Below are 26,025 nucleotides of genomic sequence, written 5' to 3' on the forward strand. Positions count from 1 at the left end.
GAATCAGAAAACAAAAGTGGTTCTAAATTTCTAAAAGACTTCTTTTCTCTATTTCCCTCTATTACCTCTTTCTTCCAATTAAACAAGCTTAAGCTGTAAAATCATAATCCAGTCTACCTACTTTCCACATTTTTTTCTGAGTGTGCTGTGGAGTCGACTCTGACTCCTAGTGAGCCTACCCAGTCTTTATTGGCTCCATCCTTTCACCCTCCAGCTCTGTATTTGACAATGCTCCACTGCCCTTCACAGGGCTTTCACAATCAACTTTTTTCAGAAGCGGCTGGCCAGGTCCTTCTTCCTAGTCTGTCTTAGTCTGGAAGCTCTGCTGAAACCTGTCCACCATGGGTGACCCTGCTGGTGTTTGAAAACCGGCGGCATAGCTTTCAGCATCCCAGCAACATGCAGCTGCCACAGTATGACAACTGACAGACAAGTGGCATGGTTCCCTGACCTGGAAACGAACCCCAGACTGCAGGGTGAGAGCGCTGAATCTTAACCACTAGATCACCGGGCTGGCTGCTTCCCATATACCCGAGATTAATTTAAGCACATTCTGAGTAACATGATAAAGTTATCTTTAGAAACATACACACACCAGTTTCAGAATGGCACCCCCTGGGGTCCCTGCTGCCAATTTGGTCCAGGAACATAAAGTCAGCATCTTGATGTCAGGCAGTGTCCTGGCCAACACCCACTACCCACTCCAGTTGGTGCTTTCTCAGAAGACAACACCTTGCTTTCAAAACTGTCTACTTTTTTGCTCAAAACAATGATGGATGGATGGATAGGTCTTCATTTGACTCACTACCTGAAAAATCAGCTTCTCATGTGATTTCCCCAAAGCAGAATTAACTCACATAATTTTGTGTCACATACCAGGGCTCTTCCTTGCATAAAAAACAGTAAGATATCACCAAACTCTGGCCTGAAAGTTCTTCTAGGATATCTTGTGGTATCACCATTCCTAGGTGCATGGTAGTCATAAGTGACTTGATCAGCCAAATATGAAACTGGTTCGATACTGCCCCTGTAGGAGTCAAATTCTTATGCATTTACAACTTAATAAATTACCATTCAGGGTTGTATTAGCAAGTTTGCTTTGTTCCAGCCCTTTTATAGTTGAGACTCCCAGATTTCTGTTTCAGGTTGGAATTGGCAAATGAACTTTTCAAAGCATTTCATCCTCACAAGTCACATCTTGTCATCTTTCATATCCACATGAGACACCAAGCCCTATTTCACTCTTGTTTAAATTTTATTATCATTGTTATTAGGAATAAACCAATAGAAATAGGATTACAAAGGGAAAGGTTCAGGATAAATAACTTCTTCCTTATAAATTCAAACACAGGTGCACACACACATGCTGGTCTGTGTGAGTTACTTCCTCCCCACATTCTGTCCTCCTGCACAAACAGTTATACAAAACAGTCCGCACAACAATGTGAGCAGCGGGTACCACAACCTGAGCAAAGGACCCCAGTTGTGTCAAGTCTCAGGCTGACTCTTGGTCTAGATGACCAGCTTCTCCACGCTAAGAGTACTTGTGGTTTCATCCTCTTCATTTGACCCAAAATATCCCGGGAGGTCCAGCATCCTCTGCTCGGCTTCAGTGAGGCCGAATGATGTATTGTCGTAGAAGGCGAACTCCGGGTGCGCCGGGAAGCTCTGGCACTTGTCTTTCCGACATTGAGAAGGGCTCAGAGGACTGACCCTCTGGTAGCTATCTTTGGGGGCAGTGGGGGAGGGCTGCTTCCTTGAGACACTCCTGTGACTGGGGGACGGTCCCCGCCGAGCTCTGTGAGGCTCTGTTCTCTCGCCTCCTGCCACCAATCCCGCCTGACGATCCCCTAGGTCTGGCTTCCTGGTGGGCTGCCCCAAGGTGTAGGATTTAGGGAGGGGGCTTAGTGGACCAGCGGTTCCACCTGCCCCTTGGAAATGGTCCAGTTTCTCAGGAAGCGCGGCAGCACCCCGACTCTGAGGCCTGAACCTGTCTTCTGCCTGGTCCCAGGTCCGCGTCCTAGAACTGTAGGCGGGGGCCTGCCGTGGGGTCAGGGTAGACATGCTCCTCTCCCTGAAGGGCCGCGCCTGCTTGGTCTCGTGGAAACTGGCTGTCCTCCGGAAGTGGGAACTCCTGGGGTGGCTCCGCTCCGACAGCCCCCCTCTGCTGCCCACGTGCCTCATCTGGGATTTGCGGATCACGGTCTGGCTGGGGCTCACGGCACAAGTGGCCTGCGAGACCCCGACATCCAGCCTGGAGGGAGGCCTCTCCCCGGCGCTGACCGCGGGCTGGTCCAGAAACGGGGATTTGATCCTGAACTTGTTTGCGGCAGCTTCTTCCGGGCTCTCCAAGGCTAAGGGGGCGACGGCGGCGGCGGCGGCGTCGATGGCCGTGTCTGTCAGGGGGCTCTGAGACACGTGGTACACCTTGGTGGTTTCTGTCAGGCCTTTCTTTTTCATCTCCTTCAGCTGCTGCTGGGCAAGGCGGTAGCTGAACAGCGGTGGGATTATCTTCTGCGCGTTGGACTGGAAGCTGTCACTGCCGGAAGCGTCGTCCTCGGGAGTGGCCGGCACGCTGCGCCTGTAGGTCAGAGGGATGCCCATGTCCCCCGGGCCCCCCACAGGCCCGTCACCCCCATCCGAGAAGCTCCCGCGCTGCTCGCTCAGCTCGCAGATGTTCTCCTCATCTGAGTTCTTCCGGAAGCTGGGCGAGTGGAGGGAGTTGTGCCGAGCGGGGGTGCTGCACTTGGGGGGGCGGCCGAACTTCCTCCACAGCGTGATGAGGACGGTGGCCACGATGATGAACAAGCACAGCGAAATCCCAGTGACCGTCACGATGTTGTTGGACTTCACCGGGCCCTGCGGCTGAAGAGGAGATGGGCTGGATGGCCGGAAAGCTACAAAAAAGGGAAGAACAAATGTATTCTCTAGTAGTGTTTTCTCTGGTGGTTTTCAGGTCTGAGAGGCTTTTCTAAGGACAAAGATTTCTGGTCCCACATCTGCATCTCTGCTGGCAGCTTAAGCCAAACTAAGAAACAGAGATCCATGTAAGTGAGGTGACCAGATAAGCCACAATTAAGGTGATTCCTGGACTCGGGGGCTCCTGCTGACGCTTGTCTCACATTTTTCACAAAGAAGTAGCATGAGGAAAGTTTCAAGGTAAAATCCAGGTTTTTGCTTACAATGATGTAAACATGGGATATCTGTAGTTAAATGTACCTTTGAGATGCACGTTGGAAAATTCCTACCAAGTATAAAACTTGAAATGCAAAATAATTTAAGTAGGTTGTACCTAAATTTGCGCATCTCGAGAGAAATTGACAGGTGAAAGAAGATCTTCGGTAATACAACAGAATTCATTCCTCCCTTCTAATACCCAGGAACTGTCTTTCGTAAATGTTGAAGCCTCTGCTTTCTCATTCCTCTATTTTCAGCTGTCCACTTCCCTTCCTCCCTTCCATGTGGCCTTGAGTTTTCCTCTTCTTCTCTGCTCTCTCAAACTGGTTTGTCCCACAGTCATCAAAATGTTTCAGCAAGGCTCAGAGGCCAGCGGGGCCTCAGGCTGTACTGCCACCGAAACACCTGGGAACCTGAGACCTCCTAATGCCACCAGGCCTCATCTCCCTTTCCTCCTTGGTCACTGTCCTCCATTCAAGCCCTTCCAGTCACCTGTCCTCTCTCTTCTTGCCTACACTCTTATCACCACCAGCTCTCTGCGTCATCTGCTAGACCCACACTCTCCCACTCTCCCCTCTCCTTTCTACTGTACCCTCTGGTAACCAACCTCCTCAACATCCGGAATCTCTCCACCAAACACTCCCTTTGCCTCCTTGCCTTACCTGAAGACGGAATATCCTGCAGGACACAGCTTCCCCCTGCCCACCCTCTTGGGTGGAAGCTGTGACACATACTTTATAAGCAAACAGGGCCAGAAGTAGGGTGAATCCTGTCTCCTCATTCCTGACTGCCATTTTCAACCAACTCTTTCACCTCTGTATAAAACTTCTACTCTTTTGATGCCCGTGCCATCCACCCAAACCGCCCCCCGACTCCTCCTTCAACTCTGTTATCTGCCAACCTCGTGGCAGCCATCAGTCACTAGTACTTGAGTCCTACTTGAGTCCCAGTGCTTCAGTGTCCATCCAACATGTCATACCTTTCCGTTGTCTGCAGCTGCTCCTCTTCTGAAATCTTGAACTTCACAGCCCACTTTCTGGCTGTATCCTCCCCTCTCCTTCACTCATGATTACTACACTGGGTATTCAACCTCACTGCAACTTCAGATTCCCCAACCCTTGCATTTTCTCCCAATCTGCCAGCCACCTCCTGGCCTCACTTCTCTCCCTACACCCATGATCCATCACTTAAACCATTCTCCTGCCAAAACCTCAACTCTCTGGCCACTAATACTGAGCTATAGCCCTTTCCCTGCTCTGCAGCAAAAGTCCATCCCTAGATAAATCCAGGAATGTGGGTGTGGGAATCCCAGCAGATTCTCAGCTGCTACACCCAGGCCCTGAGCTCTGGTGGAGAAAATAATGCACCCATGCAGGCCAGTGCCTCTACGCACTGACAGCGCCCAACCTCGGCTGCCCATAACTCCGTCCATGGCTCCCTAAGCAATTCTCTCTTCCATCTTCCATTCCAATAAAACTGCCTCAAAGTTTCACCACTTTCCTCACGCCCCCACCTAATCCCCTTCCTTGGCAGTCTGCTAGGTCACAAAAATAGACACCATCAGGCAAGTACATTCCCAACTTCTTCTGCCATCCTCTCCTCCCCCATAAACTTAGCAGCAGGCACATCTCTATTTACCTCATTCTCTATGGAATTAGTGGGAGAAGTCTCTTCTTATAAAGCAAGTCCGCCCAGTACTCTCTAGGCCACCCTTCTCCAGGGGGATTGTCCCTTGGTACCAATTATCTCCAGCTTCTCCTTTGTGCAGCTCCACAGAAACATGCTCAAGCTCTTCTCACTTTGTAAAGACCTTTCTAGAACCCTCTCACTACTGCCATAGCTGTATCTTGCTCCTGGTATTCCCAGCCAAGCTTACAGAAAGAGGAGTCCACATTTGCTGACTTACTGCTTCCACATTGTCGCCTCTGGCTCCTGCAACCTGTCCCCAGGATTCCAATGAAACGGGTCCTGTGGAGGTCATTAATGATCTAATAGCCAAACGACAAATGCAAAGGCGCTCTGTCCTGATATTCCTTGACTGCTGCAGCACTGGTTACTGTCTTGACACTTCCTGTGAGTTTTTCTCTTCTTGGTTTCAATGATAACATTCACTTAACTAACTGGAGAGAAGAACATGAACTTTGGAGCCAGGGAGATCTAGATCTCATCCTGGCTGCAATAGCTCTGCTCTCTCCATCAGCATCCCAGACACCTTCACCTCCACATGCCCAAGACTCATCATCCTCCCCCCAGAACCCCCCAGTATGATATGTCCAATCTCAACGGCATGGCCCTGCTGTCCATGCAGTTGCCAGTACCAGAATCCTGGGTTTCATCCCTGATGCTTCCCTCTCCATCACTCACCACATCGGAGTCTTGGAATCCCTCTCTCCTCTGCATCCCCACTGCCAGTGCTTCATTTCTTACCTGGGTTAGTGAAGAACTCTTAACAGGCCTTGCTGCTGCCACCCCTACCCCTTCTGATATATATTCCACACTACAGCCGAGAGATCTCTCTAGAATACAGGTCCAAACCTTCACAGCCCCTCAGAATCTGTCTCCTGCCTACCTGTCCAGCCTCGTTTTTACCACTCCCTCCTGACACGCTATCCTCTAGCCACATGAAACCATTTTCCATCCTCTGGGTCTCTTAATGTGCCACTTTCTTCCATGCTTTCCTCCATTGCTCCCTTTGCTAAAATTTCCCTTCTCACCTATTTCACCTGGTGACACCTACTCAGCTTTCAAACTTCAGTTCAATTATCACCTCCTCCAAGAACGGAGGTGTTCCCAGCATACGTTATCACCCCTGTAAGCATCCATAGCAAGCTGTGGATACCTTCATCATTGTAGGCTCTCTATTGTACTGTGTATTGTCCCTGTTTATATGTCTGCTGAGCTACTATATCATAAGCCCCTTCCAGACAGGGACATGTCTTATCCATATAGTCCCAACCCAGTCACAGTAACTTGCACATAGTTGATACTCAATAAATGTTAGATTAATTAATTGATTCATTATTAAAAAGGTAACCGCAAAATGATCAATATCCCACCAGACAGAACGTGGGTACAAGGGCTATTGGATCCTCCCACTCTTGTGTTGAACAAGACGGACCAAATTAATACAGAACTACCCTCAGACTTTGGCACAAAAATATCCTTTCAAAGCCAAACAAAACTCTAAACTCTCAACCAAGTGAAAATAGTTGAATGATGACAGACTTGATTGCTGACTCATCACTTCTTCCATCTGCAGTGGCTGCTTAGGTCAGTGGGTAGCAGCATTGCTCCGGTACATTATGGAACCCCTTACTTAGCTGTCATCTCTGACTCTGGCTGGTTCCCTGCAAAACTATGGCTGGAGGAAAGCCCAAAAGCTGCGGACCTCGCCCATCTCTGCCTCATCTAGCCTTTCCCCCTTCACCAAAAGTGATGGAGATTTCCTGATGCTAAGCGGCCTGCAAACAGATCTTTACATTTCCAAAGAGCGGAAAATAGGTTGAATAGGAAAAAGAGAACACTTGGAAGAAATGACCATTTTTACCAATGTAAGCATTTAACTGAGGACCACTTAGAGTAGAAGTAGGGTACCTGTAGCACTTACCCTTTTCACTAATTTAGAATGTACAAATTTCTAGTTCCCACCTGGAATTAAAGAGTTGAGATGCCAGAACATGAAATAATACCACATAACCTAAAAATGATTGCAAATTCCAGGCTGTCGGTGCTTCTAGAAAGCTAGACTGGCTTGTATATTAAGGCAATTATTCAAGATAGGTAGCTTAGTAGATAGGTGTCATATCTAGGTCCCTGCTTTCTAGCTCTATGGTCTCGGGCAGGTCACTTACCCTCTCTGGGCCACCGAGTCCTCATCTGTATGTGGAGATCATGATGTACCTACTTCATATGTGCAAGGCACTTAGAAAAATGCCTGGCAGGCAGCAAGCTCTCAAGATTTGAGCCCAACATAATAATCCTTACCTCATAGAATTATTGTGAGCTGTAAGTGAGCTAATGTATTTAAAGTGCTGGCACATAGCAGATGGTCAATAAATGGTTGACACTGCTGTCACTTCCAAGGGTGCAGTAGAAGCCAGTGGCAATTAATTTTAAGTTCATCTTAGTATTATGGAACTCTACATGGAATATCTTAACCCGATTCTGTTCTCCCAGAATTGAGAGGAGCAGGCATATGTGGAGGAAGTTATACACAAGGAAGGAGCTGTGGAAAGTGAAGAGGACTTGAAAAGAGCAGACAGAGCAGAGAGCCTTAGACAGAGCAGAGAGCCTTAGACAACAGCATGAGACACAACTGGAGAAAGAACAATTCAGGGTGGGGCCCAGGGCTTATGAAAGAAGAGGGGCAGGGTGAGGGCTAGGAGAAGAGCCTGAGCCTGAGGCTGTAATAGGAAAACACGGAAGTGAGAATATCCTCAGGATGCTAGAATAAAGAGAACAAAGCCTACAGTATTGGCTGCAAAGACGAGATAGCAACAATGATTTTCTAAGGCCACAGGCCGGGACACTGGCCAAGATGTAGCCAGATGCCTGTGGTCTTGGCTAAAAGGTGCTCCTTAGCCAAAACTTGTGTTGAGAGCCAAACACAGAAAAACACCTAACTTCTCCCTATCCCAAAGGGAAAAGGAACTAGGGATGGTTTTTTAACCTGGAACTGGACAGTGGAAGAAGGCAGGACTTGACAGAATGACTTTATCTGAGAGTTGGGACCAGAGCAAAGGCCAGCCAACTAAGTGGAGGGCTGATTGTATATCAGAAGGTGGGATGGTGTGTGGGACGAGCAAGGAGCCTTTATTACTATAACCTATGCCAAATGAATGAGATGCAGCTAACTAAGTCATGTGAGCATCACATCTATGGACCATACACATCACTTATTGAGCATCTACCAGTGTGTACCTTCAAGACGCTTAGACGATTAAGGAAAGGTCAGTCTCCAGGTGAAGGAAAGAAGAAATCTCCCCACCTTCTCCTCCTGGGTAGGGGTGGTATGGAATACATGTAGAGCCATTCAAGGGACAAGACAAGCTGTCTTGCCTCATTCTGACAAATAACCGTCTGTGTGGTCCCCTAGGGCTTCTCTGGGATGATAAGGAGAAGAAAACTTTTTGAATATTTTCCCACAGTTTTCGTGGGGAGAAGTAACAAAACAAAAAAACTCTTGGGAAGAAATGATCATCCCACCCATTTTTGTATTTTTAAAAATTATTTAATATATCTGAAGTTTTAAGTTAGATAGATTTCTGTGTCATTTCCTGATCTTCCACAGTGGTAAATGCCCTGTCATCCCACTGGCCAGTTACTCCCAGTCATAGACACACTAAGGAATACAGGGTTAGTACAGCCAACAGCAATAACAGAACGTTAATGAGTCCACCCCCGAACTCAGACTGGTGACTTTCAGGCAGCTTGGGTTCAAGAATCTCTCAGATGGAGGCTCTGAGGAGAGACTCCTGAAGGCAGAATACCTACCAGCACACTCCTCCAGGGAACACAGGGAGGTCTCCGAGGACATTCCGGGGCAGCCAGGTCTGGAGGGGAAGGAAGTCAGGCACACGCGGCGACGCTCTCTGACACCATCCCCACACGTGGCACTACACTGGCTCCACGGCTGCCACAGTCCCCAAGTTTCTGCAAGGACATTAGCCATGCTTTTAATGCTAGTTCATTTGAGAATCAGACTTTAACTGTACCCAAATGAAGCAGCCAACTCAAATCTCAGGTCTTGAAAAGTCAGTAAATAGAAACATTCCTAAAGATGTGAAAAAGCTGGAAAAGAGTGTTGCTCCTACCCTTAAAACAAAGAAAGGCTATATAATCTACAAAACACTAACCTTCCTAGAACCCCACAGAGGTAAGATCACAGGGCCACCAACTAGCCTGGAATATAAGGAAAGACAGGATGCAAACACTGCTTACCTGGGGCAGACACCAGGCCTCATATAAGCTGGTGAGAAGTCATCTAAAAATGTAATGAACTGCTAGAGGCCTAGGATGGGCTAGCATGGGAATATAGGACCCCTGGGAGCCACATATGCAGGGGGAATTTGTACCCATTTGCAGGCTCTTCCCGGATCTCAGCAGATGCTCACAAGGACTGAGGGCAGAGAAAGCCTCCCTTGTGATGGAAGCCCAAGCAGGGAAGGAGCAGCGCTGTGGGAAAGACACAGACCTCACCCAGACCCTCCTCCACATCGCTCTATCAACAAAAGCCTCGACCACTGGGGACAAGGCAGCAAACCTTGTAACTCTAAGAGCACCGGTTGAATCTCAGTGCCACTACGGAATGGAGAAGGAAGAAAATCCTTCACCCCAGAGAGCAGCAGACAATATCCTGGGCCCAGACTATGAGAGAGCTTCTACCACTGGGGAGGGGCAGGATCATCAGGAAGGCCCCATCACTGAGACTTTGGGGCACAGCACTTGCCTGAGACTAAGGCTGAACTGGAACAAGAGGATGCTCTCCCACACCCATTGCCCGACCCCCATGCTGCACCAGGCCAGCAATTACCACGTATCAAGTAACAACAGTCTACTGCTGAGGCAGGGGCAAGAGTGACAGGAAAACCTCTCTGATGTACAGGCTCAAGCCTAAAGCTGAGGGTGCAACAGAAGCATGGAGAAAAACCCTCTGGCAACCCAACTCCTACCCTAATCACAAAGTAACATTAGAAAATTTTGAACTCTGTCATGCACTGAAGGTAGCCATAGCAACAGCAAAAGCCCAAACAGCCCCAATTCCTTACCACATTGACCCAATCCCCACACTAAAGGCCTAGCAAAAACAGGGTATGCCCATTTCCAGGCATAAATACTATCTGTCGGTGTCTACAATTCTAAAAAAGATGTCCAGCTTTCAAACAAAAATTGTGAGATACACAAAGAAGCGAGAAAAAAACCATAAACCATCTAGAGACAAAGTAATCAAGAGAACCAGACTCAGATGTAACCCAGATATTGGAACTATCAAAGAGAGAAGTTAAAATAACTATAATTAATATGTTAAAGACTTTAGTGGAAAACATGAGCAAGATGCATGAACAGATGGAAAATTTCATCAAAGATTCATAAGCTTAAAAGAATCAAATGGAATGAAATGAATAGCGTGCTAACAGAGATGAAGAATGCCTTCCAGAGGCTCACCAGGAGACTCGACACAGCTGAGGAAAGAAGCAGTGACTCTGAATACAGATCAATAGAAATCACGAAAACTGAAACATAAAAAGGAAGAAAAAGAGTGAACAAAACAGAATAGAATACACAAGAGGTCTGGGACAATATCAGATAGTCTCTTATACAAGTAACTGTCAAATAGCAGGAATGTATTATGTGTTTATAGGGCATATAAAGTAAAATGTATGACAACAATCACACAGAGAATGGGAGGAATGAATTGGGAGTGTACTGTCACAAGACCCTTACACTACATGTGAAGCAATATAACATTATTTGAAGGCAGACTGAAAGCAATTAAAGATGAATATTGCAAATTCTAGGACAACCACTAAAAAACATTTTAAGGTAGAAACAATAAACCAACAGTCTAAAGTAAACCATAAAAAATATTCAATTAATAAAAAAGAAGCCAGAAAAAAGGGGGAGAAGAAACAAAGAACAGATGGAACAAATATAAAACTACCAATATGGTAGATCTTGGGGCCGGCCCCGTGGCCGAGTGGTTAAATTGGCACGCTCCACTGCGGCAGCCCAGGGTTTCGCTGGTTCGGATCCTGGGCATGGACATGGCACTGCTCATCAAGCCATGCTAAAGCGGGGTCCCACATGCCACAACTAGAAAGACCCACAATTAAAATATGCACCTATGTACCGGAGGGCTTTGGAGAGAAAAAGGAAAAATAAAATCTTAAAAAGAAAAAAAGCTGGTAGATCTTAATCCAACCATACAATGATTACAGTAAATATAAATAATCTAAAGACACCAATTAAAAGACAGATTGTGAGACTGGATAAAAAAGCATGACCCAACTACATGCTGTTTAAAGAAAATACCTTAAATACAAATACATAAATAGGTTAAAAGTAAAAGGATGGAAGAAGTTATACCTTGTGAACATCAATCAAAAGAAAACTGGAGTGGTTATATTAACGTCAGACAAAGTAGATGCCAGAACAAGGAATACTACCAGGGATAAAGAGGGACAATACATAGAGATAAAAGGGTCAATTCAGCGAGGAGACTTAACAACCCTCACAAGACCAGAGCTTCAAAATACATAAAAAACACTCCCCAAACAGTCACTATTGCTTGAGAAATGCAAACTTCTCTTCCAAGCATAGGTGCAACCACTCCCAGAAAGAATAACTGAGTAGTCCCCTCTTAAAAAATAATCCTAATTGCCTACTCTATCAGCACCCATCCAGCCCCAAGACCCATCAGGTCACGCCAACACTAGGCACCAAAACAACCTCTGCATAAAAGCCCTTCTTCATCCTTTATGAAAAAAAACTCATACCGCAGTCAAAGGTATATTAAGCACTACGAAAACATGAGGAGAACGTGGAGGGCAGAGACATTCTCAGGTGAGCCAAGTGGTGCAATCTTTGGAGTGAGTGACTCATGGAATATGAGTTCTTCACAGCAATTAAAAGTTTCTGGGATCTTCACAAGAGTGGGAGCATTACAAACCAGTATCCTGGACTCACATCAACTGAGGTGTGGTAATTATGTTCCATCCAGAGGTCCAACTGAACACAATATCGGTTCTGTGCCTCCCAGATCACACTGCAGCTCCTCAAAGGGTAGAACAATGAGCCAGCTTTGTCCTCAAGCTTCAGAGCTGTCCAGACACTAAGCCCCCAGTGCTCGCAAAGCTTTGGGACTCTCATATTAAAGTCTCTCTAAGTTAAAGTATTATGATTTATTTTTCAAATATCTACTAGGAATTCCACTACTGTGAAATCTAAATTGAAAATTAAGTCAATGTATACTTTATCCTTCCCTTGTGCTCATATTTAAGACCACAAAAGGGAGAATTACAAAAGCTGAGAATCTTTCTGTTATTCTTTCTTAACTCTGCCTTTACTTTACATAAATGTAATTTATTTAAATACTGAAAGTCATTTGTCAAACGGAAAACAAAAATTTCATTAGTAGGTGCCAGAAAAAAATGAAAGTTTTAATAAAAGCTTGAATCTTAATGTCAAAAATCTCATTTTGAAATGTTGTGTCCTTTGCCCTTGAAAGTGAAATCACAGCTTATATGATAATCAACAATGAAAATAAGCAAACATTTAAGCTACGTTTTGTCTTTTTATTCCAGATCAAATTAATCAAATGAGAAACACAGGAAAACATTAAAATAAAGCAATGGAAAAATTTAATCAGGCAAATAAAAAAATGCCTTAAGTAACTCTATCTGTTCCCTGAAGATTTCTACTAATAACTTTGAGGGAAATACTTGGCAAAATGGGAAGTAATTAAATAACTGTAGTTCATGTTTTAGAAATGAAGAGCAAGATGACCAATAATCCAAATAGTCTTAACTTTATGAATGGAAGGCTGTCTGTTTCGTCCTGTTTAGATGTCCACACATGCGTTCACACTACATAACAAACCTGTTTTGCCAGGATAAATACCTTTCAGGCCACTCAAGAGGATATTAATTCTGAATGAGCAAAATTTTTCTGGAATAGGAGAAGGGAGATTGTTTCCACCCCAAGACTATCTGAAGGAATGCAGCCTATGAAATATTCACATCTGCAAGACATTTCGCTCAAAAGACTAACGTAACTAAACAAAACATGCTTATAAGAAGATTCTACTGACATGAGTGAGTAGCTACAAGCAGCAGTAGGAGCAAAGTCTCCTGGATAAGCAGCTCAGATTTTCTGGTCACAGACAAGGCTCACCTATATTGGCCAGTGGACTCCAAAGTGAGTTATATGTCGCTCAAGGGGGTGGGCAGCACAAGATGAACCCGTGAGACAAGGAGGAAAATATTAGAACATTTTTTTAATCTAAAAGCTTTATATTGTTTAATACATGGATTGACAGCTGATTATATGGGAGGCACCATAGAATAGTGGTAAAAGCAAACTGTCGAGCCAGTCTAACCACCAGTGGTGGTTTAGCCACTTAACCACCATTGACCTTGTGCAAGTTACTTAACCTTTCGGTGCCTCCATTTCTGCACCTATAAAATTGAGAGTATAATAAACCTAACTCATAGGGCTGTTATGAAGTTTAAATGGGTTAATATTCATAAAGCACTGAGACCAGTGCCTCATGCAAAGTAATCACTATATAAATGTTAGCTTTATCATGTCACATGGTCACATACAGCACGTCAGCTGTCCTAAAGGGATCCCAGAGGAAGAGGGGGAGTTGCACTGAATGAAAGGGTTTTACTGGTTCATTCACTTTCAGAGAAGTGACGAGTATTACAGCATCCAAGGGTCTGCTTACAGGGATTTTTAAATGATATTTTCTAGTTTTAGGTAAACTAACTCACAAAGTAGACAAGTGGCTTAAACCGATTTCAGCAAAGGATTAAAGATAAAACCATTATCACAAACAGCTACAACTAAGAACAAAATGACAGGGGTGACAGCACTCCTATTCTTGGTAAAAAGCTCCTGTTTAGTCATTATGAAGAAAAAACAAGATCATCTATTCGGAGAAACAAAAAGACGGCCAAAAATGTTAAAATATCAAGAAAACTATGTATTAAATATGTACAATTTTTGTCAAAAAATAAGTAAAAAAATAAAAATATGTGAATATGAATTTATACCCTCTATCAATAATAATTCTCAACTCAAATATATATATTTTTGGCCTTGAGATACAGGGTCCATACTCCCTATCTGAAACTCTTGGGGCAGATGTGTTCAGAATTTAGAATTTCTCAATTTCAATTTTTTCAAGTTATTACAGTGCCTGTGCTGTATATTACTAACACTCCCCTAGCGGGATCTCAGGCAGCATCCCATAACCAAACGCATTAACATTTCTGCAGAGAAAAATATAAACATTCACACTAAATAGGATAAATGAAAATCATAAATAATCATTTTTGGCAACATCTATTATATATTTGCTGTAAATCGTTATTTACACACTATCTTCAGGCCCCAAGGAGACAAAAATCCATAGGACTTAGTGATTTATTATTCATAGGAGCTGAAGGAGAAGAGGAAGACACCTGGGTTTCTGGTTTGAACAATGAGATGGGTGGTGGAGTCCAGCACTGAGGAGCAAGATTAGGGGGTAAGATGATGAATCCAATTCCAGGTACATTGCTTTTGAGGTGCCTGGGAGCCATCTTAGGGGTGACAGCTATTCAGCAGCTCTTGGATGCAGGGGAGAGGCGCCAATCTGGAGTCGTCGGCCAGGACAGTAATCACTTAGGAAGTGTGTGAGGAGTAAAACAATGCAGAAGTCCAACACTGAAGGGATGAGAGGAGGTGGTGGAACTGGCAGGCAAAGGAGACAGCCACGGAGGTAGGAAGTAAACAAGGTGAGTATGAGGTCACGGAATCAAGGTCAATGAAGATACGGAGGACTGAAAAGCACCCCCAGATTTGGGGACCTGGAAGTCGTCTGCTGGCTGCTTTAGTGACACCATTTTCAAGGGAGGGGTGTGGGTTTCGAGTGGGTTGAAAAGTGAATGTGAAGTGAAGAAATGAACCCCAAAGTGTAGGCAACCTTTTCAAGAACCTGGACTATAAAAGGAAGAGAGAAAGAGGGTCTTACTTGTTGGAGAACCAGGGGTTGAGGGGCGGGGTCTGTTTTGTTTTTAGATAAGAAAATTAAGTACATCTCAAAGTTGATGGGAATGAGCCAGTAAAGAGGGACAGTTAAAGACAGGAGAGAGAGAGGATAACGATTAACACAAGTTTCCTGAAATGAGCGGAGAGGCTGGGATCCACAGTGGAGGGGAGGGTTGACCTTGTACCGGAGGAATGACACCTCTCCTCCGGTGACAGCAAAGAAGGGGGAGAGGATGGGACGATGCCTGTAGGCCTACAGAGATTTCAGTGGGAGGGCGAGGGAGCTCACACCTGATGGCTTGCAGCTACTCTGTGTGGTCAGAGGCAAAGTCAGCTCTGAGAGTTAGCCAGGGAGTAGGTGAGGTCCAAAGAGAAAGCAGGAGGGCTAAACGAGCTGTCGTGGGGAACAGGAGCAGAGCCGACCAGGGTGCCTTACTGGGTGGCATGGTGAACCCAGCGGAGAGGAGAGGCATGACCCACCCACACTGGCCCCAGTGTGCTTGGGTGTGACCTTCTCGTCCAGCTTGGGTACAGTGGGCGGCTGGCAGATTGCTGCATCCATGCAGAGCTGGGGTGTGGCCTGGCAGGTGCAACGGAAGAACAACAGGGCAGAGGAGTTTACGGTATTAGTAGGAAAGTGATTAAAGGGATGGGCCACAGAATCTAGGCCAGATAGAGAGGTAAGTGCAAGCAGGGAAGTGGCCAGTGGGCGGGGACAGAGTCAAAGGAAGGGGACGTCTTCTAAAAAGAGAATGTGGGTGAATTTGGAGCAAAATACACTTGGAGTTACAAAGATGGCCCAGGTTTGGGCCATGAGGGGGCACAGGCTCAGTAGGGATGAAGGTAAGAGCATATGTAAGTGACCCAGGCAATCTCTGCCAGATTAGCCTCTTGCCAAGACCAGGCCTGCACCCAGCAAAAGGGAAAGAAAGGCAGAGGAACATGCGGGGTGGAGGGGATGGTGATAACCCCCTTTCCTGTGATTAGCTAGGGCATTACCCAAAGAATCCAGAATTTGAAGAAGTTTAAAAATCTTGCTCTGTAATCTCACTAAACAGACTTCATTCCTCTAAGGAAGGAGATGTACTCAGCTGAAGGAAGACAGAAGTTACTAAACACGATTTGGGATTTAGCTTTGAATTCTGATCGTACCTGCCATGGATTTGCCCTGTGACATAATAATATAATTTTTAAAATATAATGTAATAATAGCTAATGTTTATTGGTGCTTCCTATATGCCAGGCACTATGCTAAGAACTGTATCCATTTCCTTCATTCAATTCTCACAACTCTCGGAGGTAGATACTCTTACTATGTCCACTTTACTGATGGGGAAACCGAGACCTAGAGAGGTTACATGAGTGGCCAGCCAGGTCTGTTTATCGGGACTCTTGACTTTTTATATAAGGATGATAATGCCGTTTGGGACATTATGAGGAGTAAACCATAAAAATTATGATATAGTTCATAGAAAATTAAGTTCACTTAAATTCAAAATCATAATTTTGATTGCATGAAGGCATCAATTTGATTTAAAAATTTTTTTTTAAATCTCAATACCAACCTATATTTCTCTGAATTAGCATGCACTCCTTCTCCTTTGTGGAAAAATGGCTTCTGCTGGAAACACCAAAGTCAAAACAGTACTTATTCCTCCCCATGTCAAACAAAGTGCAGTTGAATACTGTTCTCCTCTCTCCCAAGTTCAGGCTGTTTTCAGCCAGTCGAATGGTCGCTTCCCCAGGGCGTCTGGGGGCTTCCTTGAAGACGGCGACCACTCCTTGAACAAAGATGCATGGTGGGGGCAGCACCATCACCTCCACCCCAGACTCACATGTGAGTTCCGGCACCATCACTAGTTTGTATCCAAATTTCTGGGCCAGGTCAATGGGTCCTGTGGAGGTAATGACCGAGTCTCGGCCAAGCAGCTTCAGCACCACAGTGACATAGGCTTCAGGCCCCACAGGTGCACAGCCAAACTCAACCCATTGGCCTTGAGAGAGTTCTGTCCTCTTGCTAGTTCTTATCTCCAGTGGCTGTCCCTGACTCTTTCTTGCCTCGGGAAGACTGTTGGTGAAGATGACATCCACCAAGATGTTGGGCTTGTCCACAGGGAACGGGCACAGTGGCTGATTGGTAAAAAGGCCCACCTGGAAGGTACCTTCTGCTGCCTTGGATGTCCTATTCAAGTCAACATGAAAGACGGGCCATTCCACCTTGAGAAAGGCACTTTTCTCCCACGAGGGGATGGGAGTGCTGTTGTCTGCTGCTTCCGGAGTCATCGTGAACCAGTAGTTGCCAGCCTCTTTGAAGTAGAAGCACTCAAACTCGAGCGTCCCCTGGGACTGGTTGGTCAGAAGGTACTTGGTGGTAACAGTCTGGTTGGTGTCAGCCTCCAACAGCAGGACAGATACATTCCTCAGCGTCCCATTAGCACCATCGAAATAATGGAAATCCACAGACACCGTGTGGTTGCTTAGCGCTACATGGCCTGGCTCTCCCAAGAGGAGGTATTCAGCTTCTCCAAGAACTGAAATGAAATGGTCAGAAAGGGCTTTAAAAAGGTGTTTTGAGCAGGACTATTGGTGCCATTGAAGAAAACAGCATTTTAGACACAAGAGAAGTCTGAACTGAGCCAAGGATGATGTAAAATGATGCCGAGTGCTTATCCTGGGAGCTGGGCACTGTGCTGCTCCCATTCTAAAGGGGCTTGTTCCTACATTTCATCTTTCATGGTTATGTTTAAAGTAACTAATCAGCGATAAATACTCTGAACTCACAACATTGAATAATGTAATATATTTGCAATGAAAATCTACAGTGCAAGAGTAACAACTCTCAACATAAAAATCCAACACCTCACTTTTCTCACTGTAATCAAATTCTGGTGTTTAAGTATTTGGGGAAAATGGATTTACAGTGAAGTGAAAGAAAGCTTGGTTTAAATTATATAATATAAACTGCTCTAGACTATTTAAAATGTAAGATCCTAAATATACTTCAAAGTTATTATTTTCTGATATTCAAGACAAGTACTTGGGCATTTTCACCAGTAAAGGAACCAGTGCCCTTGGTTTGTATGAGGCAGAAGTGTTTAAAGGAATAAGAAATGTTGACACTATTCTCCAAGGATCATCCAAGGGGTGGATAACATTATCCACAGCCATTTATGAAGTAGCCTGGCTTGTCCTTGGCAATTTTAATGACATTACAGTAAGTGCTATTGGCCTAGAGAGGAGAGATGACTGCTAGCCCACAAGTATCACTCAGTTAGGATCAATCACACCTTTTTAAAAAAGACCTATCTGAGCAGCTGAAGTAGAGGGTGGAAAAAACAAACACACAAGAATCCTTGTTTGTATTTTGAATCCTATCCAAATACATATCAAAGGAGACAGAATCTGGCAAAGCAATAATCAGCTGGCCCATGGCTGCGGTAAGAAATAATTCTAGACTTAAGGGGCTGCAGTATCCTTTTGGTGGAAAAACAACATATGTATGAATTTATTAGTCTTAATATGTATACATAATATAATACAATATATTATATTAACATAATAATAATAACATACACATCCTATATGTCCAAAAGACTCAATGTGTTCAATGTGTTGTTTGGGTTGGTAGTCTTTAAATATACCTTACATGTATTCAATCAATGATTGTTAGAATCAGCACATGAATATATGGGCACATAAAGGTTTGGGTTTGTTTTTTTTAATTAGTTCAGCATTTTACCCATTTCTTATTTAAGATGAGGTGAAATAAAATACATAAAACTTGGACAGACCTGAATGCTTGATCACCACTTGCTTGGAAACCGTAATACGATAAAGCTCTTTTTTTTCACTTACTCAGTACAGAAGTTGAGGGATACTCCCCTTTGGATGGAGATGACTCAAGTTTGAGGAAGGAAGCTGATTTTGGAGCAGCTTGGATACTGGTTCAGAGCCCACCTGGTAGCTTTTTGGGAATGGGTGGCTAAAGAGACTGCAGTGCTCACCACAGCCCAAGGAAGGAGCTAAGACTGAGAACACAGGTCAGATTAATTTGAATCTGATGGGGCAGGATGGTTCTGAGATGCATTTTAAGATCGAGAGGCATACACCCCTTAGTTAACTAATGAAAGCCTACTGTCAAGGACAGAGATTGGCAATGAGGCAGATCAGATTTTGATTTGATGGGCAGCCAGCTAAAGAAAGAGACACACGTGCTCACTTGGAAATGGAGAAAAAAGATACAGTTGATGGGTACCAGCAGTGGCAAAGAGAGAACTTGCTACTTTACTCTAAAACCTTTGTTTTTACAAAGAAGAATACATTCTCATTTGGAAAACTACAGTTTGGTTGTATCATATCCTGACTACTACAGTACAGTCTTGACTCTCTTAACAATGGGGATATGTTCTGAGAAATGTGTTAGGCGATTTCATCATTGTGTGAACATCATAGAGTGTACTTACACAAACCTAGATGGCATGGCTTACCACACACTAGGCTATATAGTACTAACATTACAGGAACGCTGTCGTATATGTGGTCCATTGTTGACTGAAACCTCGTTATGGATTGCATGATTGTAGAGTGTTCTCTATTCTCTCATTTCTTCTCTCTCCATTCCTTTATTGTATTTAAAGTAACTCATGTCTCAATATAAGCATGTTTTTTTTTTTAAAAAAAAACTAACTGGTAGCGACATATTTAATCAACATCAAGTGATATTGATAGAGAAGAAGGGAAAAAATCCAGCTCTATGAAAATATCTCCTTTTCCCTCAGTAGCTTGTGCACTCAACTTCTATGTTCTGCTCTATTTTACGCTCATTCAACTTTTAGTTTTACATTCCAGTAAGATATTTTGATCTCAACAATGACAAACATCCTAGCAGATTTTATTTAAATAGAAGACTTTGATGTCTTTATTTACCATTTCAAAACCAAGAACACTTTTATAATTTTTTGTATGAGGCTGTTACACATAGAACAATCTGTTTTTAAGTAGGGATCAACGATTCTAAAAGAAATGAATCCCAGATTGGTTTTCAGTAAATCAAGCATCTTCTTGTTTAACTAAACTTCTTAAGAAGAAAAGACTAGGGAAGGAGATTCCCCGGACACAATGAACAATATACACTCTGGTCTAATGAAGTGGATATGCCACTGATGTGACACGAGCCAGGATGCTCTGTCTCTTGAATCATAATTTCTTCATCAATTTGAAAACAATTTCCACTCTCATACCATCAACTGCTTAGACGAACTGCTATGAACTATTTGGAAATCATCAAAAGAAGAGAGTATTACATTGTTGAATCTATCGGTTCAGTAGTTGCAGACAACTGAGAATTGAGCTCTATTTTTTGAGGCAAAAATGCAGTCCCTTAAGAGAACCCAGGGTTGCAAGGATCACAGTCTAAAAGGTGCCGCACTGGAGACCCTGCCTGCTTCACGCAGGGTCGACATCAATGCATTTCTAAACCTCACGCTGATGCTTCTTTGTTGACACCTATAGCATTAAGTATGCTCACAATACTCACCGCAGTCGCAGAGCACCACCAACAAGAGATTTGAAAAGTCTTTCAACATTTGTTTCATTCTGATCAGCAAAATCCCAGGTCTTTGGTCTCCTCATGTCCTTTCTCGCATCCAAATTGTGAATTCTTTTTTCAAAAACACCTGAAACCAGAACCTCAAAAAACACATGGCTCTGTTAAATGTGATTCATAAAATAGTAATCATGAAATGACAAAACCATTCTAAGAAGTCAAATTTCCTAGTTGATACTGAAAACAAAATAAGGAGGACACTAATTTTTCCCAGGTAAATGATCTGTAATTCTGCATGTCCCTTTTGTTCCGTGATAGCTCACCTGTTAAGAACATTCAGGTATGCCCAACACCAAGATTGTCTTTGCGAAACAGAAAGTCTTTCTCTTTATAGCACATCCTTACATGGAGAGTTTGCTATTATTTGCTTAATTTCATCAAAGCCAATAGCCAATCTAAATGATACATCTGCTAGTCATTTCACAATGATTAATATACTAAATTTTTGCCAAAGTTTCATTGCACTGTGTAGACCTGCCTTGCTTCCACAAATGGGCTTACCAACACTGTCTCTCTTACACAATTGGTGTGTTAGTAGGATTGCTTCATTTCTTAATGCCTAGGAGCTCCATCAAAACTATCAGACCTTTAGAAAAGATACCCAGGGTATTACAATTAAATGAGAACTCCCTGTGACCCTGAATCCCTTGTTTAGGGCACTGTAAAGAGAAAACACAAATAACAATTATCATCTTCTGTCAGTCTTCCAATACTTGCCGCTGCTGGTATCCATCAGGAGACAGAAGATTTCATGCGGCAATCTTCCCAAAGCACCTAGGAGGGCAGGAAAGACCCTGCTGGCCTGTGGTTCAGAATGACTTGTGGAAGGAGGCACTTTGATATAAACAGACTATTAGGTGATAGAATAAGATTTAAGTGCCACTTTTTTCATACCAAAGTCTAGTAAACTATGGGCTACTAAACATAACCAAATGTATATTTTCTTAATGTTTACATTCCCATTATGCACAGCTAATATATTTTTACTAAGCATATTATATTCCAATATATGTATGTTACATCCCTTTAGATAAGACAGAAATTAATGGAATGTAAAGAATTGATGGAAATAATAAAAAATTCAATGGAAAGAGAACTGGTGTGTCTCCACGAGCTTTTTTTTTCCTTTTGAGGAAGATTAGCCCTGAGCTAACATCAGCTGCCACCATCTTCCTCTATTTTATATGTGGGACGCCTGCCACAGCATGGCTTAGCAAGTGCTGCGTAGGTCCACACCTGGGCTCTGGGCCCTCGAACCCCAGGCCGCTGAAGCAGAATGTGGGAATTTAACCGTTGCGCCACAGGGCTGGCCCAGGAGGTTCCTTTCAGTAGAAATTAGCTGAACAAAGGAAATACTGGACTTCCTCAAAGGGAAGCAGAGATTTGAAGTGTAATTATGCAGATGATTAGAGCTCCCTCCCCTCCCTAACAAAAAAAAGGAAATTCAGTTTTGCTGGAATTAAGCATAGATTGGACCTAATCTTTCCCTTGAGCGGGGATGGGAAACTTGGCCAAAGACGGCAGGTGAGCATCATTGGATCTCCTGGGCAAGTGTGGGTGCTGAGGGCACTTTAAAGACTTCCTTTAAGTCACTGATCCTCAGTAACCAAAGAAAGGAGGAGCAAGGCTGGCCCTGTGGCTGAGAGGTTAAGTTTTCGAGCTCTGCTTCAGCGGCCCAGGGTTTCTCTGGTTCGGATCCTGGGTGCAGACATGGCACCACTTGTCAGGCCATGCTGAGGCGGCGTCCCACATGCTACAACTAGAAGGACCCACAACTAAAATATACAACCATGTACTGGGGAGACTTGGGGAGAAAAAGCAGAAAAAAAAAAAAGATTAAAAAAAAAAAGAAAGGAGGAGCAAGTGATCTGTAGCTCCCAAAAGTTGAACTTGCTTCTCCCAAACTGCTTGCTTCCCCATGACAATCATTTCTTAAAGAAGCTCCTAATCACAACTGATTTTGCAATTATAACACATTTTCCTTCTTTGAAAATGACCAGTAAAACACAGAATTGTGTGATAATCTACATTTAGAGCTGAATGGAAATGGAATTATAAAATACACCAGCCTACCTGAAAATCATAATAAGGATGTTTTTAAAAATGTTCTCACTTTTGAAAATAAATGCTCAATTTTTACCAGCTCAACCATTAATTTGAAGATATTAACAGAACACCCCAGAATGGAATGGAAGGCTGGATAAAAAGCACTACACTTTTTAAAGAAGATAGCATGCTTCTTTAATTTTCCTTTTTTTTACACCTTGCTTGCTTTTCTTCCAACGTGTTCCCAATACACTACTGGCTACTTATGTTTGGCTTGAGGATCATTTTGAAAAAAGAAGAACTTAGGTGTATTTCATACACATTTTAAGATACTTCTATATAGCATTCACATACAAAAACGTTTACAGACAAATTTTAAATGTATCTGTTGTGAATATTCTCAACGGCTAACAGCATCATGCCAAGCTCAGATCCCATGTTTTTGCTGAAACCAGCTAAGAGAAACCCCTACAGGGTCTTCATAGCTGCCGAAAAAGAAAATAAATTACGCTAAAGTCCATGGGACCAATGACTTACCAAACAAAAGGGAAAATAAAAATAAGCAAAGTGATTTTTGACCCTTCTGACAAACACGCACACGCTCGTGTGTGTATATATCTAATAATAATATTTATTAGGAGGAAATCCCTAATTCCAAAGCAGCTCGTGTAAACAGGCTTTATTTATATATTCGATCGGCTCTACCCTGGTCCCCCAGGCTGGACGCAGCTTCCCTAGAAGGTGGGCGCTCCCCACCTCCACTCAGCTTTCCAAAGGCCCGCAAGTCAAGTTCATACTTGGAAATCCAGCCCTGCCCGCGTCGCCAGCACAAAGCCCTCTTAAAATAAGGACTGTTCTGAAATGCTTATATCTCAGAGAGGATTTCTTTTTAGAAAGACCCAAACTTGTTCTGAAACGCTTAGCATCCCAACTGGGACTCAACACCCCGCTACCGTCAGCCTCAGCCCCTCGGCCACACCTGCGCCAGGGGAGAGCCGCGCTCGCGTTGAAGCCAGGACTCCGAGAGGCGGAGAGGCACACTTTTCCAAGCGCGTTCCTCAGCGGCAGAGGCTGAGCACTAAGAAGCGAAGGCAGGGGACCGGGAGCGTCCAGGGAACGGGAGTGTCCACCTGTGATTTCAGGCTGCGGGGAGGGAAGGGGCGGCCGGATCCGGGCGCACTGCCGGGCCCCGGCGGAGCCACCGGGAGCCCTCGCGGCTCAGCAGCGCCCGCCGGGTCGCGGAAGGCTCTTCTTACCTCTCGGGACTGGTGGGCGCAGCAGCCCGGGCCGGGGCGAGCGAGGCGACGAGAAGGGTGGCAGGAAGGAGGCCTCAGGGGCCGCGAGGCAGGGCGTCGAGCATCCCGCGTCCCAGGACTGCGCGCCCTGGACAGCAGCGCCGGGTTCCCGCAGCCCCGCCCGGGCCCGCCCCGAAGGCGCGAGGAGGGCGGCACCCGGAGGGCCGCACCCGGAGGGCGGGGGACCTTGGCGAGCTGCCACGTCTGCCCCCGCCCTCTCTGGGCTGCGCATCCTTTCCTGCCCGCGCCGGGCGAGCGCGCTGCTGGACGGAAACCCGGCAGGAAACGCTCCTGGCTGGCCAGGGCCTGCGGGAAGCGGGTGCGGAGCCCCGAGCGCGCACACACCCGCACCTCAGGCTGGACCTGAATTTTAAGGACGAGCCAGCAGTCTCCCACCAGTTCAAATTCAGTCACTTCCCCAGCGTCATTTTCTTCTGGGGTAACACAAAAGTCAGTCGTTGAAGTGCATAACTGGTGGGTTGTAAACTTGGTTTCCCAAATGTCATCGAAGAGTTTCAAAAGGAAGCAATTCAGGTAAAGTGCATCTTCGTTTTCTTAGCAGCCAGAAATGGTTGTTCAATAAATCAAAAAGAACATTTAAAAAACTCTAATCCGCAAGTGTTAAAGTTGTCTTCTTAAAAGAACACAAGAGGATGGAGTTCACCTTAAGAGATGTCATTTTCGAGTCCACTGTGAAGTGCAATACACTTCACCATTTGCTTTTCTTTTACACAAAATATACCACTTGACAGACAAAACTAACGTGTGGTAGTAGAAATCAGAGCACGGTGGTGGCCTCTGGGGAGCAGGTGATGGGAAAGAGGCACCAAGGACCTCTTGGGAATGACAGATATCTTCTATTGTTTGGTGTGCGATTTACATGGATTTTTTATGCATTTGTCAAAACTCATCCAACTTAAGATCTGTGCATTTCACTGTGTAAATTTTACCTCCATTTTTTTAGTTTTAAAGATTTTTATTTTTCCTTTTTCTCCCCAAAGCCCCCCAGTACATAGTTGTGTATTTTTAGTTGTGGGTCCTTCTAGTTGTGGCATGTGGGACGCTGCCTCAGCGTGGCTTGATGAGCGGTGCCATGTCCGTGCCCAGGATTCAAACTGGCGAAACCCTGGGCCACCGAAGCAGAGTGCACGAACTTAACCACTCTGCCACGGGGCCAGCCCCTACCTCAATTTTTAAAACAAAAAAATACAGCATTTGCAGGTCTTTGAATCTAACTTAATCTTTTAAAAGATAGCACAATTATTCAATTATCAGTTTACCAGAGGTACTAAACTTGCTAAGTATTTATCTTGTCAAATAACTAATTCTAGCAGTATGCATTTAATCTACCCAAAGTTTCAAAAGAGGCTTTAAAGTCATTATCCACTTTCACTACCAACAGAACTATCTAGTCCAATATCCATTCATCAGCTCAAATTGGGATTCCTTTTCAAATGCCACAGTCCCTGGCATTTTCAGTTTTAAAAGCAAAAGCTCAATGCAAAGAGTGGGCTTTGGAGTTAGATACAGCTGAGATTAATTCCAGCCCTGCCTCTGTAACCTTGAGCAAATTACTTAATCCCTCCTTTCCTTCACTATAAAAGGCATATAATAATGGTTATATTGAAGTTTTCTGGTGACTGGGTGAAACAGTCAGAAAGCAACTTGCTCTGCGTTAATCTTTCAAAGACACTCTCTCCCCAGGACCTCAATCCAGGTACAAGTGGCTGGTTAACGTGCTTGGTCATTTCTTAAATAACAGCTTTATTGAGATGCTTGGTCATTGTTGCCTTCATTAGAATTCTCACCAAACTGTATTACTGTCTTTATTGGACAGTTAAAACAGTTTAATCTTTTCTAAAAGAAGGCACATAGACTTGAAGGGGAAAAAAAGCTTTCAAAAGGACAGCGGTATGTTCTTGTCAGTATTGAACTAAAGCTGGCTGTCTAGATATCCTGAATTCTCTTTATGGGTCAGTGACTGGTCTAATGATCTTGTGCAAATTGTGTGAAAATTGTTCACTATCTCAATAACATCCTTTATACAAATGGAGAGATCTTGTATTTCCCTAGATAATACCCTGAGAGAAAAGCTTTAACTGACTCCTGATTATCAGGGCACAAGGAAGGACACGAATTACCCAGTTT

The 26,025-nt window shown here is 44.3% G+C and overlaps 1 protein-coding gene and 1 long non-coding RNA gene across 9 annotated transcripts; one reads left to right on the plus strand and one right to left on the minus strand.

Annotated features, from left to right (window-relative positions):
• Positions 1 to 1,236: 1,236 nt before the first annotated feature.
• Positions 1,237 to 24,242, minus strand: THSD1 (thrombospondin type 1 domain containing 1). Of its 8 annotated transcripts, none has more exons than XM_070578109.1 (6): positions 23,839 to 24,148; positions 21,254 to 21,310; positions 20,468 to 20,619; positions 16,497 to 17,462; positions 8,671 to 8,829; positions 1,237 to 2,897 (listed from the first exon to the last, which is right to left on the minus strand). In XM_070578109.1, the coding sequence occupies exons 3-6, from the start codon at positions 20,523 to 20,525 to the stop codon at positions 1,513 to 1,515; spliced, it is 2,568 nt and encodes an 855-aa protein (XP_070434210.1). In that variant the 5' UTR covers positions 20,526 to 20,619; positions 21,254 to 21,310; positions 23,839 to 24,148; the 3' UTR covers positions 1,237 to 1,512. The 8 variants fall into 8 exon arrangements, with proteins under 8 accessions (XP_070434210.1, XP_070434209.1, XP_070434208.1 ...); XM_070578108.1 differs by having other exon boundaries at positions 20,468 to 20,637; XM_070578107.1 differs by lacking the exon at positions 21,254 to 21,310 and having other exon boundaries at positions 23,839 to 24,242.
• Positions 16,636 to 19,600, plus strand: LOC139076331 (uncharacterized). The gene is made up of 2 exons (XR_011527794.1): positions 16,636 to 18,834; positions 18,954 to 19,600. It is a non-coding gene; the product is annotated as an uncharacterized lncRNA (long non-coding RNA).
• Positions 24,243 to 26,025: the final 1,783 nt, after the last annotated feature.

The sequence above is a fragment of the Equus przewalskii genome, chromosome 16 (assembly GCF_037783145.1).
Source record: "Equus przewalskii isolate Varuska chromosome 16, EquPr2, whole genome shotgun sequence".
In the NCBI taxonomy this organism is placed as follows: Eukaryota; Metazoa; Chordata; class Mammalia; order Perissodactyla; family Equidae; genus Equus; species Equus przewalskii.